This window comes from Bombus affinis, chromosome 3 (assembly GCF_024516045.1).
Source record: "Bombus affinis isolate iyBomAffi1 chromosome 3, iyBomAffi1.2, whole genome shotgun sequence".
Taxonomy (NCBI): domain Eukaryota; kingdom Metazoa; phylum Arthropoda; class Insecta; order Hymenoptera; family Apidae; genus Bombus; species Bombus affinis.
This window is the reverse complement of record NC_066346.1, coordinates 9773534-9796220: the sequence shown is the minus strand read 5'-3', so window position 1 is coordinate 9796220 and position 22687 is coordinate 9773534. Positions and strand designations below refer to the sequence as shown.

The 22687-nt window shown below is 42.6% G+C and overlaps 3 protein-coding genes across 4 annotated transcripts in view; 2 read left to right on the top strand and 1 right to left on the bottom strand.

The window, feature by feature from the left end:
- Positions 1-169: 169 nt before the first annotated feature.
- On the bottom strand, positions 170-8653 carry LOC126914368 (cysteine-rich protein 1-like). Its single transcript, XM_050718201.1, has 3 exons — positions 8485-8653; positions 982-1134; positions 170-490 (listed from the first exon to the last, which is right to left on the bottom strand). The coding sequence occupies exons 1-3, from the start codon at positions 8522-8524 to the stop codon at positions 447-449; spliced, it is 237 nt and encodes a 78-aa protein (XP_050574158.1). The 5' UTR covers positions 8525-8653; the 3' UTR covers positions 170-446.
- Positions 8654-9332: 679 nt separating this feature from the next.
- Positions 9333-15079, top strand: LOC126914332 (transient receptor potential channel pyrexia-like). Of its 2 annotated transcripts, none has more exons than XM_050718120.1 (9): positions 9333-10596; positions 10917-11169; positions 11295-11497; positions 11584-11805; positions 11892-12220; positions 12561-12834; positions 13453-13743; positions 14468-14727; positions 14857-15079. In XM_050718120.1, exons 1-9 carry the CDS (start codon positions 10216-10218, stop codon positions 15020-15022), a joined length of 2379 nt encoding a protein of 792 aa, XP_050574077.1. In that variant the 5' UTR covers positions 9333-10215; the 3' UTR covers positions 15023-15079. The 2 variants fall into 2 exon arrangements, with proteins under 2 accessions (XP_050574077.1, XP_050574078.1); XM_050718121.1 differs by having other exon boundaries at positions 9702-10596; positions 14860-15079.
- A 2868-nt stretch (positions 15080-17947) lies between these two features.
- The window catches only part of LOC126914329 (protein pangolin, isoforms A/H/I/S), a 283816-nt gene continuing 279076 nt past the window's right edge, over positions 17948-22687 (top strand). The window contains exons 1-2 of the mRNA XM_050718118.1: positions 17948-19906; positions 20159-20237. Coding sequence (XP_050574075.1) covers positions 19757-19906; positions 20159-20237 — 229 coding nt within the window. The 5' untranslated portion in view covers positions 17948-19756. The remainder of the gene's footprint in view (positions 19907-20158; positions 20238-22687) is intronic.

The following is a 22687-nucleotide window of genomic DNA, read 5'->3' as shown; positions in this document are numbered from 1 at the left end:
CTTTATTTGACTACTTTCTGAAAGCACCATTATGGGGTAGAAACGAGCTCTGTATGTCAGACCTGCCTAGCTGATCGTCGATATAATAGGTAACGGATCATCGAAAGATGATACAGATATCTTCCTTACCCATTATGAAAAACGTAGACACAAGTTTCATTACATTGGATTTTAAACTGGCATTGTTGAAAGTTTTATTCCATTTTATAACTACATATGTAGTAAACAGATATACATTATGTAATATACAACCTTATAAAAAATTAATTATCTTAAGTATACCATACTTAGCAACCACACATTTCGTAATCATTACGAAAATATTGTACATAATTCACGCTTAGGCAATCTAGATGTTCATTATCCATTAAATATAATTACTACGGTACAGGTAACGCGATTAGATTAACATTATGTATTACATCGTCATGAAGCCCTCGGGTTTTTCACTTTTTGTAAATGTAACTCTCGGCGCCGCCTCGACCGAAACCTGCAATGCGCAAGAATAAATGTTTCAGCAGAGCTCATCGAGATTGCAACAAGTAAAAAAGAGGACCAAGAAAAATGCTTTAATTTCACTGAATTTTCCTAAACAGATTCACGTATAATTCTCTATGAGTACTAAGAAGTAGCATTTGAAATTAAGATCACCATCATCCATCGAGTTCTAAATCATCGAAATGCAAATTGTACCAAGAGACGCGACGTTAAATAAATTGTGTTAACGTGATTCTAAGAAATCGATACAGAAAGTCAAGATATAAAAAAAATAAAAGGAAATCTAAAAATTACTTTCTAATGGCCATTATGGAAGCCATGAGTTTTAGAACCACCGACGTTCACGTATAAATCGAATCTACCAAAACAGAATAGAATTTACAAGATCCAAAGCAGAATGAGTCCAACAAATAAATCGAATAAGACTTCCAGTAGTTCTGAGTAAACACGAATTCTTCCATCGAACGTTCACTCGTCACTCACCTCCAGGACCAAACAGAGCAGAATAACACGGATGATTACAGTAAGGTTTGCCTTCGTGTTCCGAATGGCTACCAGGTGTCAAAGTTTTATTACACTTTTCGCATCGTAAACAGGAACCATGCCAGTCCTTTCCCAACGAGGTTTTCCTTTCAGCTGTAACAAACAGAAAAATGGCGTTCGTATAAGCTTCGTTTAATTTGATATTCACGTTTCGTGCCGTATAAGTCGATTGTCCGCTTTCGATGTCACCGATCCACGAATGATTCACCGGGTGAAATGAAAACGGGGAAATTATTACGTTCGATCAGGTCTATTCGCTTGGCCTCAATCCACTTCGCTAAAGCCATGTACGGCTGCGTTCCCGATAAAGAAGCCTGAACGAAGTTTTATCAACCCCTGACTGACAATAAGTAAACCGGTGCAAACGGTGGTGATTGTCGGCAAACGCGTGGCATTGCATAATAATAAGCGGCGGAATTGGATAACGATTGTCGCACCACGTGTCGCGGAATTGCCGCTTACCACCGATCCATCGTTGCGTAATGCAAAACCTCAAACATTTACGATATTCATATTATACATAGAACGTTTGAAATTATTTTGTATTTAAATTATTTTGAATTCTTGTTTCTAAATTTAAAAGATTGGACATTGGAAAAATTCGTAAGATACGATAATTTCTCAGATAAGGTAGTTCCATAATTTGCGAAATTTCAAATTATCAAACAGGTACGTTGTGAAGTAATTTTAATGTTGTGAAACGACATGTTTAATGTTGTATACGAGTAGCAGTGTATCGAATGGCTTGTGGAAAAATTTCAAAGTTTCGAACGATTATCAAAGCAACCTGAAGGTTGCCACATAATTTTTAGCGTACAGTAAAGTTTCTGTTATCAAAGCACGTGTTCTTTAAACGTCCTATTATTATATCATTCTGGAATAGATTGAGAAACAAAAACATTCTAAACTTACGAACCAAACGAAACCGAGAAATATTCCAAATATTTATGAATGCGAAGGAAACCTTCGAGAAACCTCAAAATCCTGATCATCAACCATTCACTCAGAAGCGAAAGCGTCGAGTAACTTCACGAACGCGTCATCTAGAAGAGGTATGATCGATCCAAACGTACAATAAGCTGCACGTTTGGAATCCGCTAACGCGCTTTCCCTTGACGATCGGAACACAGAATGATCCCCAGGCGGGACCCGAGTCGTCGCGAGCTTCGCCGCCGACTGCTCCATTAGCAATTTCGTAATTATAAAATTGAATGGCTGATTCCCGGCGGAGACGTTCGGTGAACGCGTTCCATTCAGCGAAGGCGCGAACTCGAGGCGTCCTGTACGCCTTCGCCATGATAAAGCACGACAGCCACGCCGCTTTACAAAATATCCGCGCTGCATTGTCGCGCGACGAATTCCCACGTGCGAGCGAGTACGCGCGAATTATACGCCTTTCCAGGATTTCTCTTGGAGCGCAAGGGGCGACGTCGCGCGACTAATAGCTAAAGGTGGTGTCGACGACGCAAACAAGGAGCCAGCGACACGGCCGAGCGCTTTTGTCGCGCGTCATCGCGCAGAAACGCGGCTGATTAATCGAATAGAGCGTCGATCCCACGAGCCGAGAGAAAGAAAAGGAGGAAATACGTTTATTATCGGGGACCAACAGGATCGAGAAAGACTTCGAGTGGCGTGATTTTCCTTCCGAAATGTCACTGTGCAGCTTTCAACGATCGCGTCGATCATGCGTACGATTGCGTGGCGATCCAGTATCGAGACGAATACGAGCGAACGTAACAAGGATGAAGCTGACTGGTAGCATCAACAATACCTTGTAACGACGAAGTATCGTGTTAGCCGAACCTCTCGAAACACGGATAAAGAAAGCAGCGTGCATTTTCTATCCGGCTGGTGTGGTTCTTGCGTGTGTTTGACGCTCGTACGCGGTTCGGATCTCGGTTGACAAAAGGCCGCGAAATCAGAGGAGCGAGTGTAGCCTTTTTTTCCTTGGGTGCACCGCGCTGCGTCATACCATTACGACATATCAAACCTCGCGGGGAAGACAAAAAAGCCACGGACCGGTGGCGGCCCGGTGGTTGGCATTCAAACGTTCCTCCGCGTCTAAGGAGGAGCACAAAGGACGGTGGTGCCAGCGAGGGGAATTGGAAAATGACGAGGAGCGGAGAGACACGGGAACGGGTCTAAAGGGGTCGACGTCGGGAACCAACGTCGGCAAAGGGGGGGAAGGTTCGTAAAGAGGGTGCGAGGGGGGGTGGAACAGGTCGTGATGTAGACGAGGAGAGAGAGAGAGAGAGAGAAAGAGAGAAAGAGAGAGAGGGCGGAAGAGGCGAAAGAGCGAGAGAAATGGGGGAAGGTTGCGTTGGAAGAGATGGACGAAGAGCGAATAGGAGCGAGGAGGAGCAAGAAAGACGGAGGAACGGGCAGCTTGCTCGCAGAATGGTACACGGATGAAGGAAAGAGAGGCTGTGGAGCAAGAAGGGTACGCATAAAGGGCCATTAGTTAATTAACTCCTAATTATCTGGCGGCGGAGAAGCGAGTGCATAATCGTCAAGCATTGCTGGTGTGCAGTGGCAGCGCGAAAAGGCAGACAGCGCTGTGCACGGATCGTTGCGCCCGGGCGCCAAACAATCGGCGGCTGCTGATTGCATAGGCTTGGAACATCATCCCCCGCTGTCTTTCCCTGCTTCTCTCTTTTCTTCTTTCTCTTTATTTCCTCGGTAGACCATTCTCCACCTCTTGCACCCCACCCAGACCGCTCACCCACCCCACACCTATCCTCTTTCCCACTACCACGTTTCTTGCTGCGTCTTTCAAACTGCCGATCCGCCGCCTCCATCATCTCCGCCCTCGCCCAACTCTCCAGGAAAGGCCGTGAAAAACTTCTCGTCGTAGTAACTCTACCTCCCCCACCGTGACATCATAAACAGGAGGGTTAAAGGGAGGAGGGAAAAGGAAGCAGCTATTCCCTTCTTTTCGTTCTTTCTCTTCTTCCTTTCACCCGTATCCTCCTCTCTCCTCTTGGCGTCGTTCTTCACTACCACGATCCGGCTATTCTTCTCCAAACCTGTTTCCTCCTCTGTTCTTCTTATTATTACTCGATACTGCTTCCTGAAGCCTGTCCCGTTGTCACTCTCCTCGCCGCTGGACACTTTATTGTCGTTGCTCTCGATGCAACGTGACTCGGTTTCCTCGTCCGCTTCTCCTATCCGCGGTTTTCAAGCTCGCTCGCCGCGAACGCGCGTTCACCCGGACCATGAAGTTTTTGTTCGGTTGCGTGGCTTGTTACCATCTACGAATCTCCCTTTAAGACATCCTTCCGTGTACGAAATGAATTAACGAAGAATTTTTGCGCGGAAGCTGTTCGTATCCATCGTTTTCTAAATCTAAAAGAACTGTTTTTTATCGTTCTTTGTGTATTTTTGCTTTTGACATAAAATGCAAAGCGTATGAAGGGACGAGTAATTAAAGAAAACTTTACAGGATTGTTATGACAGTTGGAACAAATCAAAAGCTAAAGACAGTGGAATTGTACTTCTCTGGGTATATTTTTAATTACATTCAAAGATTCGTACGTAGCGGAGCCTTATTCCTATTTTTATAGTCTTACTATTGTTACTATTGTATTTTGCGTATTTCTACATAGCGTGCGTGAGCCGTAGGCACGTTAAAATATCGAATAGAGATATCTCAGGGACAAGGAGGCTTTGAAACCCTAAAACATTCACAGTGACGGCATTCATTGCTGATTCATTAAGCATCAGTTACCAAAAAGGATGCTTATTGTATAACATTTCGTAGAATCTCGATGTCGAGCGTTTCTACTTTTCCTAATAACCAACGACTCATAAAATCCGGAGAAAATCCAGGAAATCTTCGTTCGTTGAATAGTGAGCAATTCCCTGAAAATCAGTCATGTGTCGACGTAAAAGAGTGAACCACGTTAAGAAGATTCATTAAATATTCGTAAAAAGAAAAACGACAGAGGATAACACGAGTCGTTTGTCAAATGCCACGAGATCGTTCGAATGTAGTTTTATTTGAAGGCGGATCTTGGTTTTTCAAAGGATCTCTGTTGCGACCGGGCTCGAAAAAAGCTTCTACCTTTTGCGGGTGCACGTTACCCGTAGAATGCTCGCTCGAAACAAAGAAAATACGAGTAGAAAGCTGCGAGTGGCTTCACCACGAGTTCGCTTTCTGCGCTTGCCGCCTACGCGAATCAAGAGGAAGAAGGCCGAAACTTCAAAAGTTACTTTGCTCGAGAATGTAACACGGTGCAGCGTGTCAGCGATTAATTGAATACAAAGATCAACGGTTCAAAGGTCCACATCCTTTTCCCATGGTTAATTGTAAGTTTAAAATAAAATGCTATTGAAAAGTGTAACACGTTTAAAGTACGAATACTCTTTGGCGAGCTCGTTATGTAAGGTTGAGGTTAAGAATTTAATCACTGATTTATTGAAAGTTGCTTGGTATTCGTAAAAACGTAGATGTACATATTCGTATTTAGCAATAATTTATGGAGCGGTCGAGGTCGACTCGTTGCGAAGATATCGCGGTGTATATCGAGCGGGAAACGTAAATCTTGCATTTCTCGGGTCAATAGCTAGCTAGTGATAGACGTTCTATTTGCTAAAATAATTAGCACGTTACCAATTGCTTGGGTAGATATGCAATCCTTTATAATATCTTTCTCACGAACCAACATCGATCCTCGTAACGCAAACGATCGTTTGCGAAACTTCTTAAAAATCTTTTCCTACGATTCATCACACCACGAAATCCATAAGATACTCGGAAAATCCTCATCCTCCAAGACACAGCCATAATGTCTGAATTCGCTCTTTCAATGCCTCAACAGCGACACACTCGCATAAATTCACAGTTAATCAAGAGCCGAGCACCAAGAAGTTGTCAAAATTCCAAGCTGAGTGACTCGTTCGCTGAAGCAGCTACTAATTAAAGAGAAGCGTAATCTCTCGGCGCGTCCACTAAACGGTGTTTCTCGCTCAAATCCTAACGGTCGGTCGTGGACCTGCGGTGACAAGCTAAAAACGCGTTCGCGAGTCTTCGATTTGGAGGCCAATGACCTTCTCTCTCTCTTTCTCTTTCTCTGAACCCCTTTGAAACTATCATCCTCTTCTTCCCGCGATACACGGAAAAAGAGTGTCGTCCCTCTAATTCGCCCGTTGCCACGGCATCCATTCCTCGCACGCCTACTTGGCCCGATCTGAAAGCCCATATACGTAGCCGTCGGCAGCGGCTCTCCTGTATTCAAAAAAATCCGCTTTCAGCGCTAATAGTGCTTTAACGGGGCCGTCTAAAAGGCCGCTCGAAAGAGGAAGCGTGCAATTAAAAGCCTACCTCCCTGAATACGATGGCTCTGGGCGAGCGCGCGAGCTGGCGCGAGCAACATCGGCCGCCCGAAGGGAACGAAAGCGAGCTATCGTTCTGCAGCCACCACGGTGCAACGTTTATCTAAGCGTCCAAGGGGAAGCGCGAGCCTGCTGATTGGACGACGATAAGGTTATCGCGACGAGGTTCGCTGAACGCGAGGACCCCTCGCGAAAAACGACCGCGATAAGCGGAATCGAGCGCCTCAAGGTCGAACTCCACTGTCGTCGTGGGTGTTCATTTGTCGTCGTATGTTTGAATTGGTTTGTTTTGAGTCCGACAATCGTGGAAATGTGGGTGAATTATCGTGGAAAATTTGAAGAAGATTCTACTGTGGTTTTAAGGCTAATCGCGTGGACTTTAGAACGTTAAACGTAGCGATGGTAATTTTGGTAACTGGAATTTGTTGACTAACGGGAACGTGTGTACAAATTGGTTCGAGAGATAGAATTTTGGAAATGTTCCATAATTGTGACGAATGGTTATCGAAGAACTATTGAACGCGTGGTATAAGTCGATGGTTAATAGAAAATTATAAGCTGATCTTAGAGTTGGAATTTTACGAATTTTAGGTAATGACAACGAATAGTTGTTAAGAAATTGCGAAGAGCGATGGTCGAAAGAATTGTCGAACATTCCAGAATAAAAATGAGCATTATTTGTACGTATTATGCTACCTTGTACGTATAATACTATTGTATTATACTACCAAAGTGGATTCCAGCAAAACGTTTTGCGCGATATTCGCGACAGAATATTACCTCGACGATTAGTATCGTAATAATTCTGTAGATAATACTAATGAATGAGGCATTATCATAAATATCGAGGACAACTCATAACTTCAGGTTCTTCCAATGGTAACCATCACGATGAAAATATATGTATGTTCTTGATAACCGATCATTATCATATTATCGTGGATCAAAGTACATATGTTCCAAATTATATAAATCAGCATTTACCAACGATCTCATATAGATCAATATACACCAACTTTCTCTCTCTCTCTCTCTCTCTCTCTCTCTCTCTCTCTCTCTATTAGTATTTTAAGACTCAAAATGGTTCAAAGGATCGTTTGAAAACCAACTTTGCACATCGACGACACGACTGACGACACGTAGGAGGACGCATGCTATTCGCATTTCATTACATAAAATTTCCTTCCTAATAACTCGTATTACTCGAAATTCCCATTGCGTATTTACTCGTACACAACGGAACGAGGTTGACATAATATTTGTCAAGGTGAATCGCGAGGACGTACAATGATATCATTCCTGTCGTCATTTCACGCACACTATTGCGTGGATAGCGTAGCACTCGTGACGCGAATTTCCTGCAGCAGGATGTACGCAATCGTACATAGGCGAGCAATTTCGTGGACACTGTGAGTGTAGAATGGGACGTTATAGCCGGATTATGCGTCAACGATTTGCGCGAGATTGGGCAACGTTTATAATTATCGATTAGACAATCTGTTTCTTACGAAGTTGTTGTTGTGACATCGTACGCGGAAAAAAAATGTAAATTATTTTGAATACTAAGTGGATTGCGAGTATAGTTATGAATATTGCGGTTTTACACACTGAAGCTTAGTTCTATTCGAAATCCGATACACAGACACTTCTAATCTTTTTTTAGTAATCGTGAGACTTTCTATATAGATAGCGATATGAATATTCAATTCAAGCAATAATCGCAACAAATTGAATAGTTTCTCCGTATATACGATGGCGAAGAAGAGATAACAAAGGATAAGCAGTACGAGAAACAACATAACGTGATCATTAAGTAAATATAATACAGTAAGTATACAAGGTGTCTTCTGCAGGAACTACTGATACTTAAACACGTAAATAACAATTTTAAACCTCTTTCTGCTTCTCGCTGTATAGAATACCGCGAGAGTTTGAGGTCTGATGAATCCACAATGTAAAAAGTGTCCACAAAAGTTAGCGTATAAAATTCTGTATCTTGGAATGTTTCGCAAAATTTACAATAGGATTACGTTCAACAAATCTATTCCAGAATCTGCTGAGAAATACTTTTCGATGAAAATTACGCTTGAAGAAGAAGCAAGCACTCACCGAAATAGACTGGCTTGTCGCACTTAGGACAGTTGGGCATGATGGAACGGTCTGGTTCTTGTTGGAACAACTACGGAAGCGTCGAACAGGCTCCACTCAGCAGCGTGGTCAAGCGCGTACTGGGCCCGCGCGTTCTGCAAGGTAACGCGATTCTCTCTAGTTGATTGAGCGTACGAACGTGTGTTAACGTCGGTCGTACATGTGTGTGCGCGTGTGAGAAACCCGTGTTAAGGTCGCCTCGGTTCGACTTCGAAACTGGTATCCCGTCTATGTACGTGTGTATGTATGTGTCCATGCACGCACACACGCACACATTCACACACACGCATGCATGTCTCTACATGAATGTACATCGAGTGTGCGTGCACCTGAACTTGCGGCGGCAGTAGAGTGTCATCGACGCGATTGTGTGCGTGTACCAGGTAAGTGCGCTCGTAACCGCTAACGGTCGCTTTACTCGAGAGGTTCGACTTCTTCGACCGATGAATCGCTCTTCTGACCGACCTATCCCGTTATCCATTGTTGACAGATTCGTTATCGAAAACGCATAGCCAAGTACAGGGCTGTTCATGAGTATTCAGAGATGGTCTGAGTCGATCGGTATACTAGCGTGTATACGTAAATAACGGGGCGGATAGAAACAATAGGAATGCAACCGAACGAGATTGTTGAGGATGGAGCGGATGTATGTACGTAGAGGCTCGAGAAGAGGAATTGGGCTAAGGCCGTGGACAGCGTGGTTGATGAAATAAGAAGAGAGAGGAATAAGTTGACGAAAGAGCGAGTTCGAGCTTGGTGAAAGATATTAACGTGCATTGAAACGGGTTTGAACGAAGTAAACAATCTTCACTCTTTTATAGCATCCAATCCTCGTAACGAGTCATTTCGTATTTATACCTTTTAGAGATTTTCTTTGTTAATCGATATTTGTCGATATCACGATCCTCTAATTTCAGTTACATTGTATTCGCAGAGAGATAGAATTATTTGAAATATTTCATTTTCAAAATTTAGCAACGTGACTTGCACTAAGCTAATATGTCGTCACTGATCGTTATAATATATAATAGAAATCATTATTTCGAACAATTTCGTAAAGAAGACATATAACGCTAAAATTTGATTGTACTTGTACATTCAGCATTTCATTAATTAATAACTTACGTAGTTGATACTATAGGAATTAATTACATTGTCATTTGACACGTTCTTTGTAGGTTTTATAAACAATAGAGCTTTACAGATTCTAAGAAACTATTCTGAATTCAAGCGTTTAAAATGAAGGTAGATACAAATACTGATTGTTTTACAGAAAAAATACTGATCGAACACATTTCTAGAGAAATTCGTATCGCTCGATTTTCGAAAAATCGTAGCAAAAAATAAGACACGATATATACATCTTGATACCTGCCAACATCCAAATAGTAGACACACGAGGAGATAGGTCTTGGCTGCTCATTTGCTAGAGCTAATATCTGCGGTGTGTCGAAAACGCAAATAAAACCTGGGCTACCTCTGAGTGGTTATTATCGTCAGTAAATAACGGGGCAACATATTTTTAAGCAGGCGATAAAAACATATGGGGCACGTAGATTTTATAACTGACCACATCCTCTGATTAATGCAATATATATCTGCACCACTCTTGATTCGACGTTAGTGAAAAGCAAACACGCAAAATTGAAACATAGGTCATAGAACAGGGTGTATAAAAGATTATCAACCGAAATGAATTCGTATGATGACGATCAATTAAAATTGATCACCTCTATCGAAAACGACGACGTGAGAACGGCGATAGAGATCTGCACCACGAGATTTGATAAAAAATTCTTACAGCCTGTTGGAGTACTGCGCGTGACTATCGTTCAGCTGGCTGCTTGGCAAGGGAATATTGAATTATTGCAATTGTTGTATGAAAATGGAGCTGATATCAATGCCACGGACAAAATTGGCAGATGTGCGCTTTTTCACGCGGCGCATCATGGAAACTGTGAAGTGGTGAATTGGTTGTTGGAACATGGAGCTTCCACGGAAAATAGAGTCGGGGTTGATTCTTGTTACAAGAATATTCGTTCACCTTCGAACCTGTGTTTTATTGGTCAAAACGTGAGTACCGTGAATTAAATAAAATTTCATTTCTGTGCCACTCATTAGCAATTTTAAAGCTTTTTTGGATACATTTTTATGAATACAATTTTTATGAAATATTTTAAGAGTTTAAAAAATGTACGGAGTACACGTAATAAACAAAAATATTTAAATATCCAAGATATAATACTTGCAGTATAATATTATCTAATGAGTGAAGCAAACCTTCGCGTAGGTTCTGTTTCATTACTTGTGTTCGTGAAAATATAAATTTTTATAAATATTTCTAGCTTATTTATCATCTTCCAAATGAAAGTACTAATCGATTGGAATTTTAGTTACCTACGCCTGAGTGTTGGGGAAGGACACCCATGCACCAAGCTGTGAAGAACAATCACGCTGCGGTAGTCAAGATCCTGGTGGAAGCTGGTGCTGATGTGAACGTGGAAGACGAACGTGGAATCACACCATTGCTACTAGCAGGGACCGCAATCGCAAAAGAAGATTTCAACGAAATTTCCAAATTTAATGACATCGTAGACATCCTCGTAGCAGCGAAAGCTTCGACTAACGTCATCGATCCTAATACAGGTATTATATAGAGGTCGTCAATTATGAAAATTATTAAGCTGATTCAATTTCATTTATCGCGTACCGTGTACTGATCTCTTCTGTGTTGTGTTTGATCCTAATTAGTTCTTTTTATAAACTTACAGGTACTACCGTATTGCATACTGCGACCTCACTAGGAAGTTGTTCGGCGACGAAAAGGTTACTGAACGGTGGTGCGTGGCCTCTTTATCAATGCAAAAGCACAGGAAGTACTCCTCTTCATCTCGCTGCCAGCACGGGTAACCCAGAGACGCTTTCGATCCTTCTAGAGAGCATACCTTCTTGTGATATCGACATTCGAGATAACGTGAGTCTTTATTTAACCTTCTATGTATTTGTTAAATTTAACGTAATAATCACTTAATTGTCCCATTTCCTTTCTTTGATATCCAGATCAATCGAACGCCATTGCATAGAGCAGCTTACCAAGGTCACCACGAGTGCGTTCGAATACTAATCGATCACGGTGGCAATTTAGGCGCAGAAACGAACACGGGAATTACTGTCATCGATGCCATATTTGCTCACATACCAACACCAGTCTTATTTCTAAACGATGTTCTGTCTTCCCGCGTTAAAATGAGTTCCGTTGAAAGTTCCGTGGAAAATTCCCAGGTAATAGAAACAGCGTGATTTACTCGTTTTAAAGATGTCGTTCCTCCCTTTTACTGTTTTCTGTATTTTATTGTTTTCTGTTCAAGATCACCATTGACTTCAACGTGCTAGCGCCAAAAGAAGAGCTGCAAATGGGAGTAGTTACGTCCCTTATTGCAGCAGCCTCGAACGTGGAACAATTGACGATACTACAACATCCGCTGATGGAAACGTTCCTCTGGTTGAAGTGGTCCAAGTTGAGAGTATTCTTCTTTAGTCTCGTCTTCGTCCATGCCCTGCTGGTCTTTTCCCTGTCTGGTTATTCCATAACGATATTGCAATACGAGACTGATTGCAGCCTGTTGCGGAGAATTCTCTCTTCCTGTTCTTGCGTCCTCTTCCTTCACAATGTCGTCCAAGTGCTGATGGTACCTAGGTTCGTCTAGAATCAAAATAAAATTAAGTTTGTTCCTTCGTCATTTCTCTTAGAATTTTAACGTGGGTAAATTTCCCATAAACATCAGATACGTACCTTCATCCTTGTTCGTAAGTATCGAGACACTCGCGAGAACCAACAACAGTTAATATGATCAGGAAATCGTCAAACCTGTAAAACTTATCATTTCATTTGAAACGTAGATTCACAAGGTACCCATACAATTTGATATAATAAAAATAATTTTCACCTTGTCCATCTTGTATATCTGTCGCGTCTTTTCATCAGTATCTTCACTTTATTTATTCTTACAATTACTCCGGAAACCTATATATTTTAGATATTATCTGAGACAGTACGAAACGTGGCTATCGTTCACCTGCGCGGCGATATCTCTGACGATTTCAGTGGGTAGCGCTTATAGAAGCGAGATTACGGCTTCATCAGGGGAAAAGGAATTACACGGTGCTCGACAGCCCCCTCAATGGATGTTGCATTCCATCAGCTTGGCAATCCTGCTTGCCTGGATGCAAATGATGCTGTTAATCGGCCGCCTTCCAATGTGCGGATATTACGCGCTCATGTTCTCCACGGTGCTGAAGAATATTCTGAAGGTCAGTAGTAGACGTAATCAACCGACGTGCGTTTGATTCCCGGTGCGCCGTGTAATAATCGCTTGTTCCTCGCCCTATTCGCTCGTCAGGATCGAACTTGGGGAAAGGAAAAAGTAACGAGGAATCCCCCGTTGAAGGAAGAACTCCCAATTTTCCTCGTTAAAGCGCGTCGAGTCGCGGTTAAACGGGTGCGAATAAAAAGCAGCTACGTCCGACACCGCAAGAACACCGTTTTTCACCGAAGAGAGTCGTTTCAACAGGAGCAACGTTAACCCTGATTTAATGTGCCGGGGGAGGCTTTTTTTTCTTGTATCTTTTTCCTTTGCTTCCTCTTTCTCCTTTTCTTTTTTTTTTTTTAATTCCGTCTGTATGGCGAAAGATCCTGCATTTAGCCGAAACGAAAGGTACAAGAGAGAGACGAGCCTCTTCCCTTCGGCGAATATCGTTAGAAATGAAAAGCCAAAGGGGGAAGAAGGAAGAAGCAAGGTTCTAAATGTCTGGTCGGTGATATGGCTCCCATCAGGACCCACTTGCCTACCCCTACTTCGCGCAGCCCTACCACCCTCTCTACTTCGCGATTATAACAACGTGCATCTGGGGCTTTTTATTTCCTTTCAGGTTCTCCTAGCGTTCGTCTGCCTGATTGTCGGATTCGCGTTCAGCTTCGCCGTTTTGTTCCACGGGAACGACCAGTTTCGCAATTCCTGGAGGGCCGTCGTGAAGACCGTGGTAATGATGATGGGTGAGTACGAGTACGGGGCTCTGTTCTCGGACGAGAAGAATGGGAGTTCCTTCCTACCAGCCACGAGCAGGGTCGTGTTCCTCGCTTTCGTCATGCTCGCTAGTATCGTCCTGATGAACCTGATGATCGGCCTCGCGGTCAATGACATCCAAGGCCTCGAGAAGGAGGTACGGTCCGTCGATACTCTTACTCACCTACCTTCGATATTCATTACGTAAACGTTTCCTTGGTATTGCGGAATGCTGGATGAATAATTCCATAGTAATATCGGAAATAGCAACGAATCACTAGCACATTGACGATCGATGATTATATCTAAAAATCAAATGGGACAAATATAATAAGCTTACTTTCGTTGATTTTCTAATTTTTACGCTTCATGACAAGCTAAAGAGGAGTACTTCGATATATCATAGTTGAAATAGAAAAATATATTCACTGAGTATTTCTTAAATAGAATATATATAGTACCATCAATGTTTTGAGTGAATTGCGGATGTTTATATAGTTGGAAAAATACGTAGAAGATGCAATTTAAAGTATATGTTATAATATCTAGTAAATAAAATAAACTATTCAGCATCGATTCCTTTAGTAATGCTCAAAGAAATATGAATTTACATAAACATCCTATATCTTTGAAGTATTTAGGAAAGTGATGGAATCGTACATTTAATTCCAAAGTCCATTAAAAAGATAGTTCTACTAATATATTAGTGGCAGACAGCGCATTAAATTTTAAACTGTGCTACCAAGGGAGGAAAATATAGGTCATCATGATCTCTCCCTGTAGTCTTCGTTTCTAATTGAATATCCAATTTAATTAGAAGTTAATTAAATTAATTAAAGTGTGCGAGTGCCCGTATAAGAATGAATATTGCGTGAATTCAGGGACACATTCGCCAATTGCTAAAGCAGGCCGAGTTTGTGGCTCATTTAGAAAGACTAGTGCTGACATCACATCGAATCTTTCGCCGCAATTGGCTACATCCTCGGTTAGCCAGGCTGCTAGACTCGAGGCGAGGCATTCCCACAAAAATTACGTTCTGTTATCACGAACGTTATTTCCATGAATCATCCCTCGGCGTGCCAGCGAGGCTGAAGGAGGCGTTGTTTCTGCTCGCCTTGGGAAACTCGCGCGACACCGAAAGGTGAGCAACTTGTCGTGCGACGAACGAGTAAAAGTTCGGTCGATCACCATCATTTTACGCTTTAATTAATAATTTCATCCATAACGACCCAAAGTTGCAGCTGGCTTAAAGAAAACGCTGTTTTCCCAGCAGGCGTGAAAATAACAACGGGGACGATAACGTGGGATTAAAAGCGCTGTTGGAGGAAGTGTTGCTGCAATTAAGGGTACCTTATTATCCGTCCGCCATGAGAAAGTTTTCAGTACCTTATAATGCACGAACTCAAACGGGGCAGAGGAAAATTACTAACCAGTGAAGAAATATATATGTGTATCTTTTTCTTATGTTTTTATTAAAATATCGATGAACTCTATGATATATATATATATATATTTATTTATTGTATATCCTATGGAAATATCTTTAATTTATGTTAATTTTGCTTAATTGCAAAAAAATATTTAGAAAATGAATATTACATGAAAACTTACCCAGATTTAATCAAATAATAGGTAGAAGTATGGCGTATAACCTCTATTGGAACTTTGAAATCACTAGAAAAAAAGAGAGGTATTAATTACGTTTCTACTTATGTCTAAATATGTAACGCTCAGTGAGAGGTTTTGTTATTTTTTATCTTTACCCGACTGTTATTCGCATACCTTTAATTATTGAAAATGATAGTAGCCGGATTAAGATATTACAAAAATCTGTGTGTGATAATTATAATAATTGTGCTCTGTTGAAAAATAACAAAAAAAAAATACCTCGTCGGTGGCTTGAGTTATATCAGTTTAGCTCTGAATTACAGATACGCATTGCTAAATGTCGGTACAGTAGAAGAATAATGTTATCGACGTAACCTGGCAAAGATTTCATTAGATATCGATCTGAGCATAGATGTCTCTGCGATACTATTTTAGATTTTCAAAGTTGTAACGTACGAAAGTGTCATAGCACATTGATCGTTTCTTAGCAGGATCATAGAATGTTGTAAGTTGTAAGTAAGCATGTTTATTAAATTTATACCTTAAAATATGTAACATATTTCAAATAGCACAGCCTTTTAATTATTGTATAATTCAGGATTTTTTGTTATCCATTCAATCTTTATCGTATTTGCTTAAATTTTCGTGCTATCCTCAATAATTCTCAAGTGACTACAGTCACGAATAATTTTGCGAACAACAAACGCAATTTATGCAATTACATTTTACAAATAATTACATTTATGATAGCATGCAGATTCCTCATTATATTTCAATTGAAGCGATAATTAAATAGGATTTTAATGAATGTATGTTTGATACCATACCTGTCACCCTCATCAGTAATCCAACGTATATGGTAATGCGATAAATTTATCGTCGTATATATTTTTCAAACACAATTCATTATTTCGACGAGAATATTGATAAATAGCTTTCAAAACGTTACAGATCACGCCGACAGATATGTAGTACGTACAACATTGTCAACCAACCAATCAAATACTTGTACGATCGCTGTGCTATTAAAATTGGCGGGAAATGCAGGAAACAATGGCTTTCAAAGAAAGGCTGTAATTTCTTCGCATCGAGGAATATTCTGGATATTTGAAGTTTAGTAAGTCTTCTTTCCTTCCCCTTTTCTTCAATGTCGCTTTTTTCCATTTTTCTGCCTTTTTTCTCTAAATTAGTTCATAACTTTCCAAGAATGTATGGCACGGAACGTGATTCATGCGATATACCTGAAAGTACTGAAGAGTTTCGTGCAGGCAAGATAATTGCAATTTATCGATAAGATTTATGTAGCTGGCAGAAAATTTACAAAAACGTTAATCCAGGCACACGTGAAGGCGAGTCGTGTTGGTTGTCCCAGGAATAATTAACGCGAAGGTTTCTTAACAAAGGTACGTGCAGTGATTCTGACATTTGAGGTTATTAATACGGGTATAATGTTTGCGTGCAAATAATGAAGTACGATCGAACGAACGCGTTATTTCAACGGAATATAATGTGTTGTATTGTTCGTCCAGGTGATTAAACCGAGGACACGTCATCCGATCTGTCTGAAATTTATCTCGCTTATTTCGATATAAGGCGAATGCCAGCGGATCGTACGCAAACGATCACACGCACTCACGCGATTCGTTCTCTTTGTCATTCCTAGAGATGACACGAAAGTCAGCTTTGTTAGCGGCTAATAAGGGGACCCGTGTATTCGTTCAGATTTTAATTAAATACGGAAATCGGATAGGACAGTGGCCAGCGCATACATTACCATAAATTGTCGTTCACCCGCGGCTGTAAAGAAATCAAACGTGCACCTGCTTTAACGGTTGTAACAGAACTGGACGTATTTCGCGACTGCTTTGACGCCACACTTTTATTTTCAAGAAAAATGACATTACACGTGGAATCGTTTCTTGAAATTCCACGCTCGCCTCTAAAGAGAAAGAAAGGAGAAAGAGGCGTCACCGAACAGAATAAAAAGGTTACTTTAACAGGACGCATAATTTATAGGGTTGACTTTGAAACGCGCAACCGGGATCGAAGAAAAATTCACAAACGAGTTTCCCCGACCGGAGGAAAGATTCCTAGGTAGAACGAATAACATAGGAGAATTTGCACCTCGCGTAAAGTCATTCACCATCGACAGTATCGGAAACTCGCTTATGTACGTCTTCAATTATAATAAATTATGGTTTTCAAAGTTGGTAGTACTGGCTCATGCGGCATATCAATGTGCGTTTCTTTTTCTTCCAGATTAATTAAGCAACAAGAAATTCTTCGTAGATAAGATCGGAATTCGTGTCTACATAGTCGATAATAAAACCTTAATAATTAAATAAAAGAGGAAACCAACGGATTGTATGTCCACTAAAAAACAACCGCAAACTACCCGTCGGTGAAAAGAAATGGCATAGTACGAATAGGAGAAAAAAGCTCGACGACAAATCGGACGGCCTTAAGTGGAACTTAATAGAAGATAAACGTTTTGCTTATTGTTTGTTAGAATATAAGTCTTTGCGTGTGGTAGGTGGGGAGATAGGAGGATCGTAGCTGGTCCTCTCGCACGACGAAAACGGCACGCAGGAGTTACGGTAGCGGTGGTGGCGGTGGTGGCACTGGCGGTGGGAGCAGCAGCAGCAGCGGTGGTGGTGGCGGTGGCAGCAACAGCCGTGGCGGCGGCGGTGGTGGCGGTGGCGGTGGCGGTGGCGGTGGCTGTGGCGGTAGCAGCGACGATGGTGGCGGCGGCGACGACAGCGACGGCGACGACGACGACGATCACGAAGACGACGATCACGAAGACGACGACGACCACGACGAAGACGGTACTAGGAGTTCGGGTAAATTCGAGTGAGTTCGGGTGGAGTCGGTTCGCCGCCTTGCCTGCCATGACTGGCCGGTCGTGGCCTCGCGGGGGGTGAGGGTGGGAGTGAGGTGGCGCGTCGGTGAGGGAAGCCGCGGCGGTGAATCCGGCGTCGTGATTGGTCGTCGCGTGGGAGAGCCGCCCGCCCGAGCTCACTGTGACCGGCAGTCGGCACCGAGCATCCAGGCAGAGCACATCGAGCCATCGGAGTCGGGGCGAGATACGCAAACACGCACCTCGGGACCTAACCACGGGCACGATGGCCGTCCGGCGCGTGCACCGTCAACAACAACAGCAAGAACAGCAGCAACGTCGTCACCGTCGTCGTGGTGCCGTACTCGTCGTCGCGCGTGTTCTTCGTACTTACCTGCATACGGAATCGAAGCAAGAGCAGCAGCAGGATCGCGCGCTCGCTAAAGCATCGTGGCCACCATCGTGCGGATACGTGGCGCGCGGACTATGCGCCTGGTGCACGCAATAAACGAAAGAAAAAGAGAGGAAAAACCTACAACACGTATACGTACACGACGACAACGCACGGAAAGTTGCTGGCAGCGCGCGCGCTAAATACGACACACACCACGGGGTCCAGGGACCACTCTACACACGACTCAACCTACATCACACACGTTCCATCGTTACCTCTTCCTTGTCCCCTCGTTTCCACCGGCCGTGTGTATATCGCACCTCCTTCTCTCCTCCCTTGTGTGCGCCGGCCTTCCCACGCGGTCCTCGTATCTTCGCCGAGATTACGTTTCGGTTAATACGCGAGTAAACGCGCGTCGGCCGTTAAACCTTCGGCTCGTTGTCGGCCCGCGTTTGTCGTTCACGGTGATATACATCTCTTTCTCTCTCTCTTTTGCGTGTCTCGTCGATGATCATCGGTGATATTCGTTTCATCGAGATTACTACCCTATCCTCGCGTCTTTGTGTTTTGACTGGTGGTGCGTTTTTAGTCGTGTTCCGATCTCGTCTCACGGCGGCGTTCTTTTTTTTATACTTACGGTGCTACGTTCTCGTTTTGTGCCCCTCACGTCGAAGGGGAAAAAAGGAAAGCAGAAATCAAGCAAAAGAAAAGAAAAGTGTGCGTTCAAATATATAGAAGCCTAACCTCCTCCGTCGACGACGGTGGCGACGGTGGTGGAGGCTAAGGTGACGGTGACGGTGAACCGTTCTCTGTGTGCTCTGTGCTGTCGTCCTTGCGTCATTCGCATCGTATTGTTCGTTGTTGTGCGGCACTAGTGACACAGAGAAGTACCGAAGGGAGGAAGTGTCTGTCGCGTCGGTGGCGTTCTTTCGTCGCGTAGTCTCGTGCGCGCGTGACAGAGGAGCACGCAGTCCGTGATAGAAAGAGAGGCAGCGCAGCCCCGTTCCGACGGATTGTAGCAGCCTTGTTGAGAAGAGAGAAGAATCTGCCTGTCGCTGTGCGTCGTCTTCTCCTCTCTCGGACCACCGTCTTCTCGTCGAGTTTTGTTTCCGCTTGTTGTTCGCTCGTCGCTTAGTGTGCTATTCTGAACGTCGTGTGTTGAACGATTCGCAGCCGGCACGTCGAGGACCGGCTTTCGAAACTCCCGCGTCGGCCGTATCGGCTGCCTAACCTCTCCTTGGTCCGCTACTCGAGGCGGACACACCTCTTGTGTTAAGTCGCCGAACGACGAAGACAGGAAAGACGGTGGCCGTCGCTCGGCCAGCAATAATGCCGCACGTGAGCAGCAGCGGCGGCGGCGACGATCTCGGCAGCGAAGACGAGGTCAAGGTCTTCAAGGATGAGGGCGAGGACGAGAAGAGGTCCTCCGAGAACCTCACGGAGGAGAAAAGTTCCCTCATCGACCTCACGGAGTCTGAGGTGCGTGTCGATGAGATTAAAAAATTCTCCCTCTTTTTTTCTTCTACTTTATCGTACAACAGATATCGTGTTGTCGTTACGATAGAGTTTTACCTGTGCATAACACAACGTGTCATTCTTCTCTCCCTCTCTTTCTCTCTCTCTCTCTCTTTCTGTTTGATCGTCGTGTGCAACGTATCTTCTTCTTTGATCCACCCACTCGATCGTGACAGCATAAGGACGTCGCCATTAAGTGCATGCGTGTGTTTACAGGAAAAGGGCTCGCTCGCCGGTGGAAGTTACGCGACGACGGGCAAGACGTCAGCGAGATCCGACCTCAGCCCCGTTTTCGGTGAGTCTTATTTATTGTATCTTTCTTTCTTGTTGTCTACGCTAAGGAACTATACCGATGATCTTCCCCTTCCGTTACAATTGTCTCGCGCTAGTATCAGATAAATATTTAGCGATACGAGATACCGGATCGTGATACAAGAACGCTATGATAACTTTTTAAATTGTATCGTGACTAAGCGTTTTCCGTGTAACTTTTAACGACCGAAGTTTAGGATAAACGCAGCTACTCGTTTTTAGAGAAGTAGGAGATTACAAAGCGCACATGCCATGGTGAGAGAAAAGTCTAGAGAATATGCGCACTGACTTTTAATAGCGATTTGATCGAGTCGTCAATTTGGTTAAGAAAATTCAGTCAATGTGAAACAGAGACAGAAGTTGGCAAATATAAAGTGACTGTTATTTCTAATAAATCTATATATTCTGTTTCTACTAACAAACGTTTAAATCTCATTGTAAATGCTGTAATTTACTTTAAATTAGTATATGTATACGTTGGACTGTAAATGAATGAAATTTACTGGATTAATACATTCGCTATATTATATACGTACATATAACGCCGTACAATTTAACATGTAATTTAAGCTATCAAATCGTTGCGTACACATGTTGCATGTACAAAAATGGAGAATTGTCACGAAGTCACGAAGAACGAATTAGAAACAAAGGAAGATTGATCGACAATACGACACGGTCGAATGTCGTCGGACGTTATTCGTCCCGTCGGACGTTTATCGCGCCCAGTTTCACTCGCCTATGAAATCTGATAACGCGTTATGATATTTTATGCGTGTCGCAGGGGCAGGGCCCTGATTCATATAAATTAACGTCATTGTAGGTGGTTATCTTACGATCTGGTAACGTAATCTACTTGTGGCAAATCGCTTTTACGTCCTAATGATAATTTAGACGCCTTTAGTCTGGTCCCGCCGCCGTAATAGACGGCTGAAATTGTCGGAGGAGCATTCTCGCCGCGCCGTTTCTCTAAACTCTAGCTAGACGATTAACAATCTAGTCGTGTTCCGATCGTTGAACGAGATTAACGAGCCTGCTACGTATTATCGTTTATTGTGGCCGCTTGACTAAAAACGAAAACGCGCGCGTATTTCTCATTTCCGTTTTGGCGCGCTCCCAGCGGAAACAACGCGCACGCATGCATCATCTGCACGCGTTCGACGCGAGAAATTTCGTGACACCTAAACTCTGACGCAATTTTTCAATAAACAGCGAAGATCCGTACAAAGACATAAGCGTTGAAGTTTCATAAATTTTATTTCGATTATCGTTTATTGTCATGAATAGTAGAGTAGTAGTAATAACAGAGAAATATATAAAAAATTAAACTCTACGAATACGGTTTTCACAGTCCGTGCAAATATAAAAAATAGTAAACATTTTGGAACGAAGTGTTGGAGATATTAATAATACTTTGTCCATAATTTATACTCTTTCAAAGCGGCATTAATTTCTCGCGATATACGTACATGCGTCGCCTTATACTTCGACAGTAATCTGAAAATATTTGGTACATACATGAGGAACAGCGCAGCGTTAAGAAAAGAATTCAGCCGACAGATTAAATGGACGTGACTTTATCCATAAAGAGAATAAAATATGTAGTTTCTTGGATGGATGTTCCGAATTACATACATGACACGTGCGTAGAAACGCATGAATGAATCTTGCGAGTGGGTTTCTCAAGTTTCTTTATCTGTCGATGTATTCTAACCTTGCGCGTTGTCCTTTCATTCATAGTTTTTATGGCAGGGAGTTGCGTTGTTTTTTCGAACTTACTCTTGTACCTAGCGAATTACCCAAACGTAAAAATTTCGTGTGATAACGTGCGGTTTTTTTGTCGGAGGTCGATCGTTTCCAAGAAAGAGTAACTCGAGCCCGCGGTTCTGTTGCTGTTTTTACAAGGGCATACGATACTGTTTTCTTTCCGCTGCTTTCAAGTAAGATGACGTTCGGGTTCGCGGAAACGGCAATAAACATCGTGTGCTCTCGCTTCGTATCGCGCACTGAAAATTTCGAAGCCATTTATCGACCAATTTCAGACACAACGCTCTCTTTTGTTCCCCTTTGGTTTGAAACTCTCGGGAGAACGTTCCGACACGCTTGAAACTTTGTCGTCTCTCGATCCTCTTCTTCGTAATTTTCGCTCGTCCAGAATAATTATCGAAACTCTCGGTAGGTTTGGTTTTGATACACTGTCTATGATTTGTAGAAATTTGTTTCTCTAGAAATGCGGAATCGAAATTCTTATTTTATCTCTCGACTGTTACGATTCTTTGGCTGTGTATAATATTTTAAGGAAGAATAAATGAAGGAAATTTTCACAAGTTAGGAACAAAGGATGTTAGCCGCAATTTATGCGTATTTCAAGCTTTAAAGCTACTAGAATAGCAAATATTAATACGATTAAATTGAACTGCAAATAAATACTTC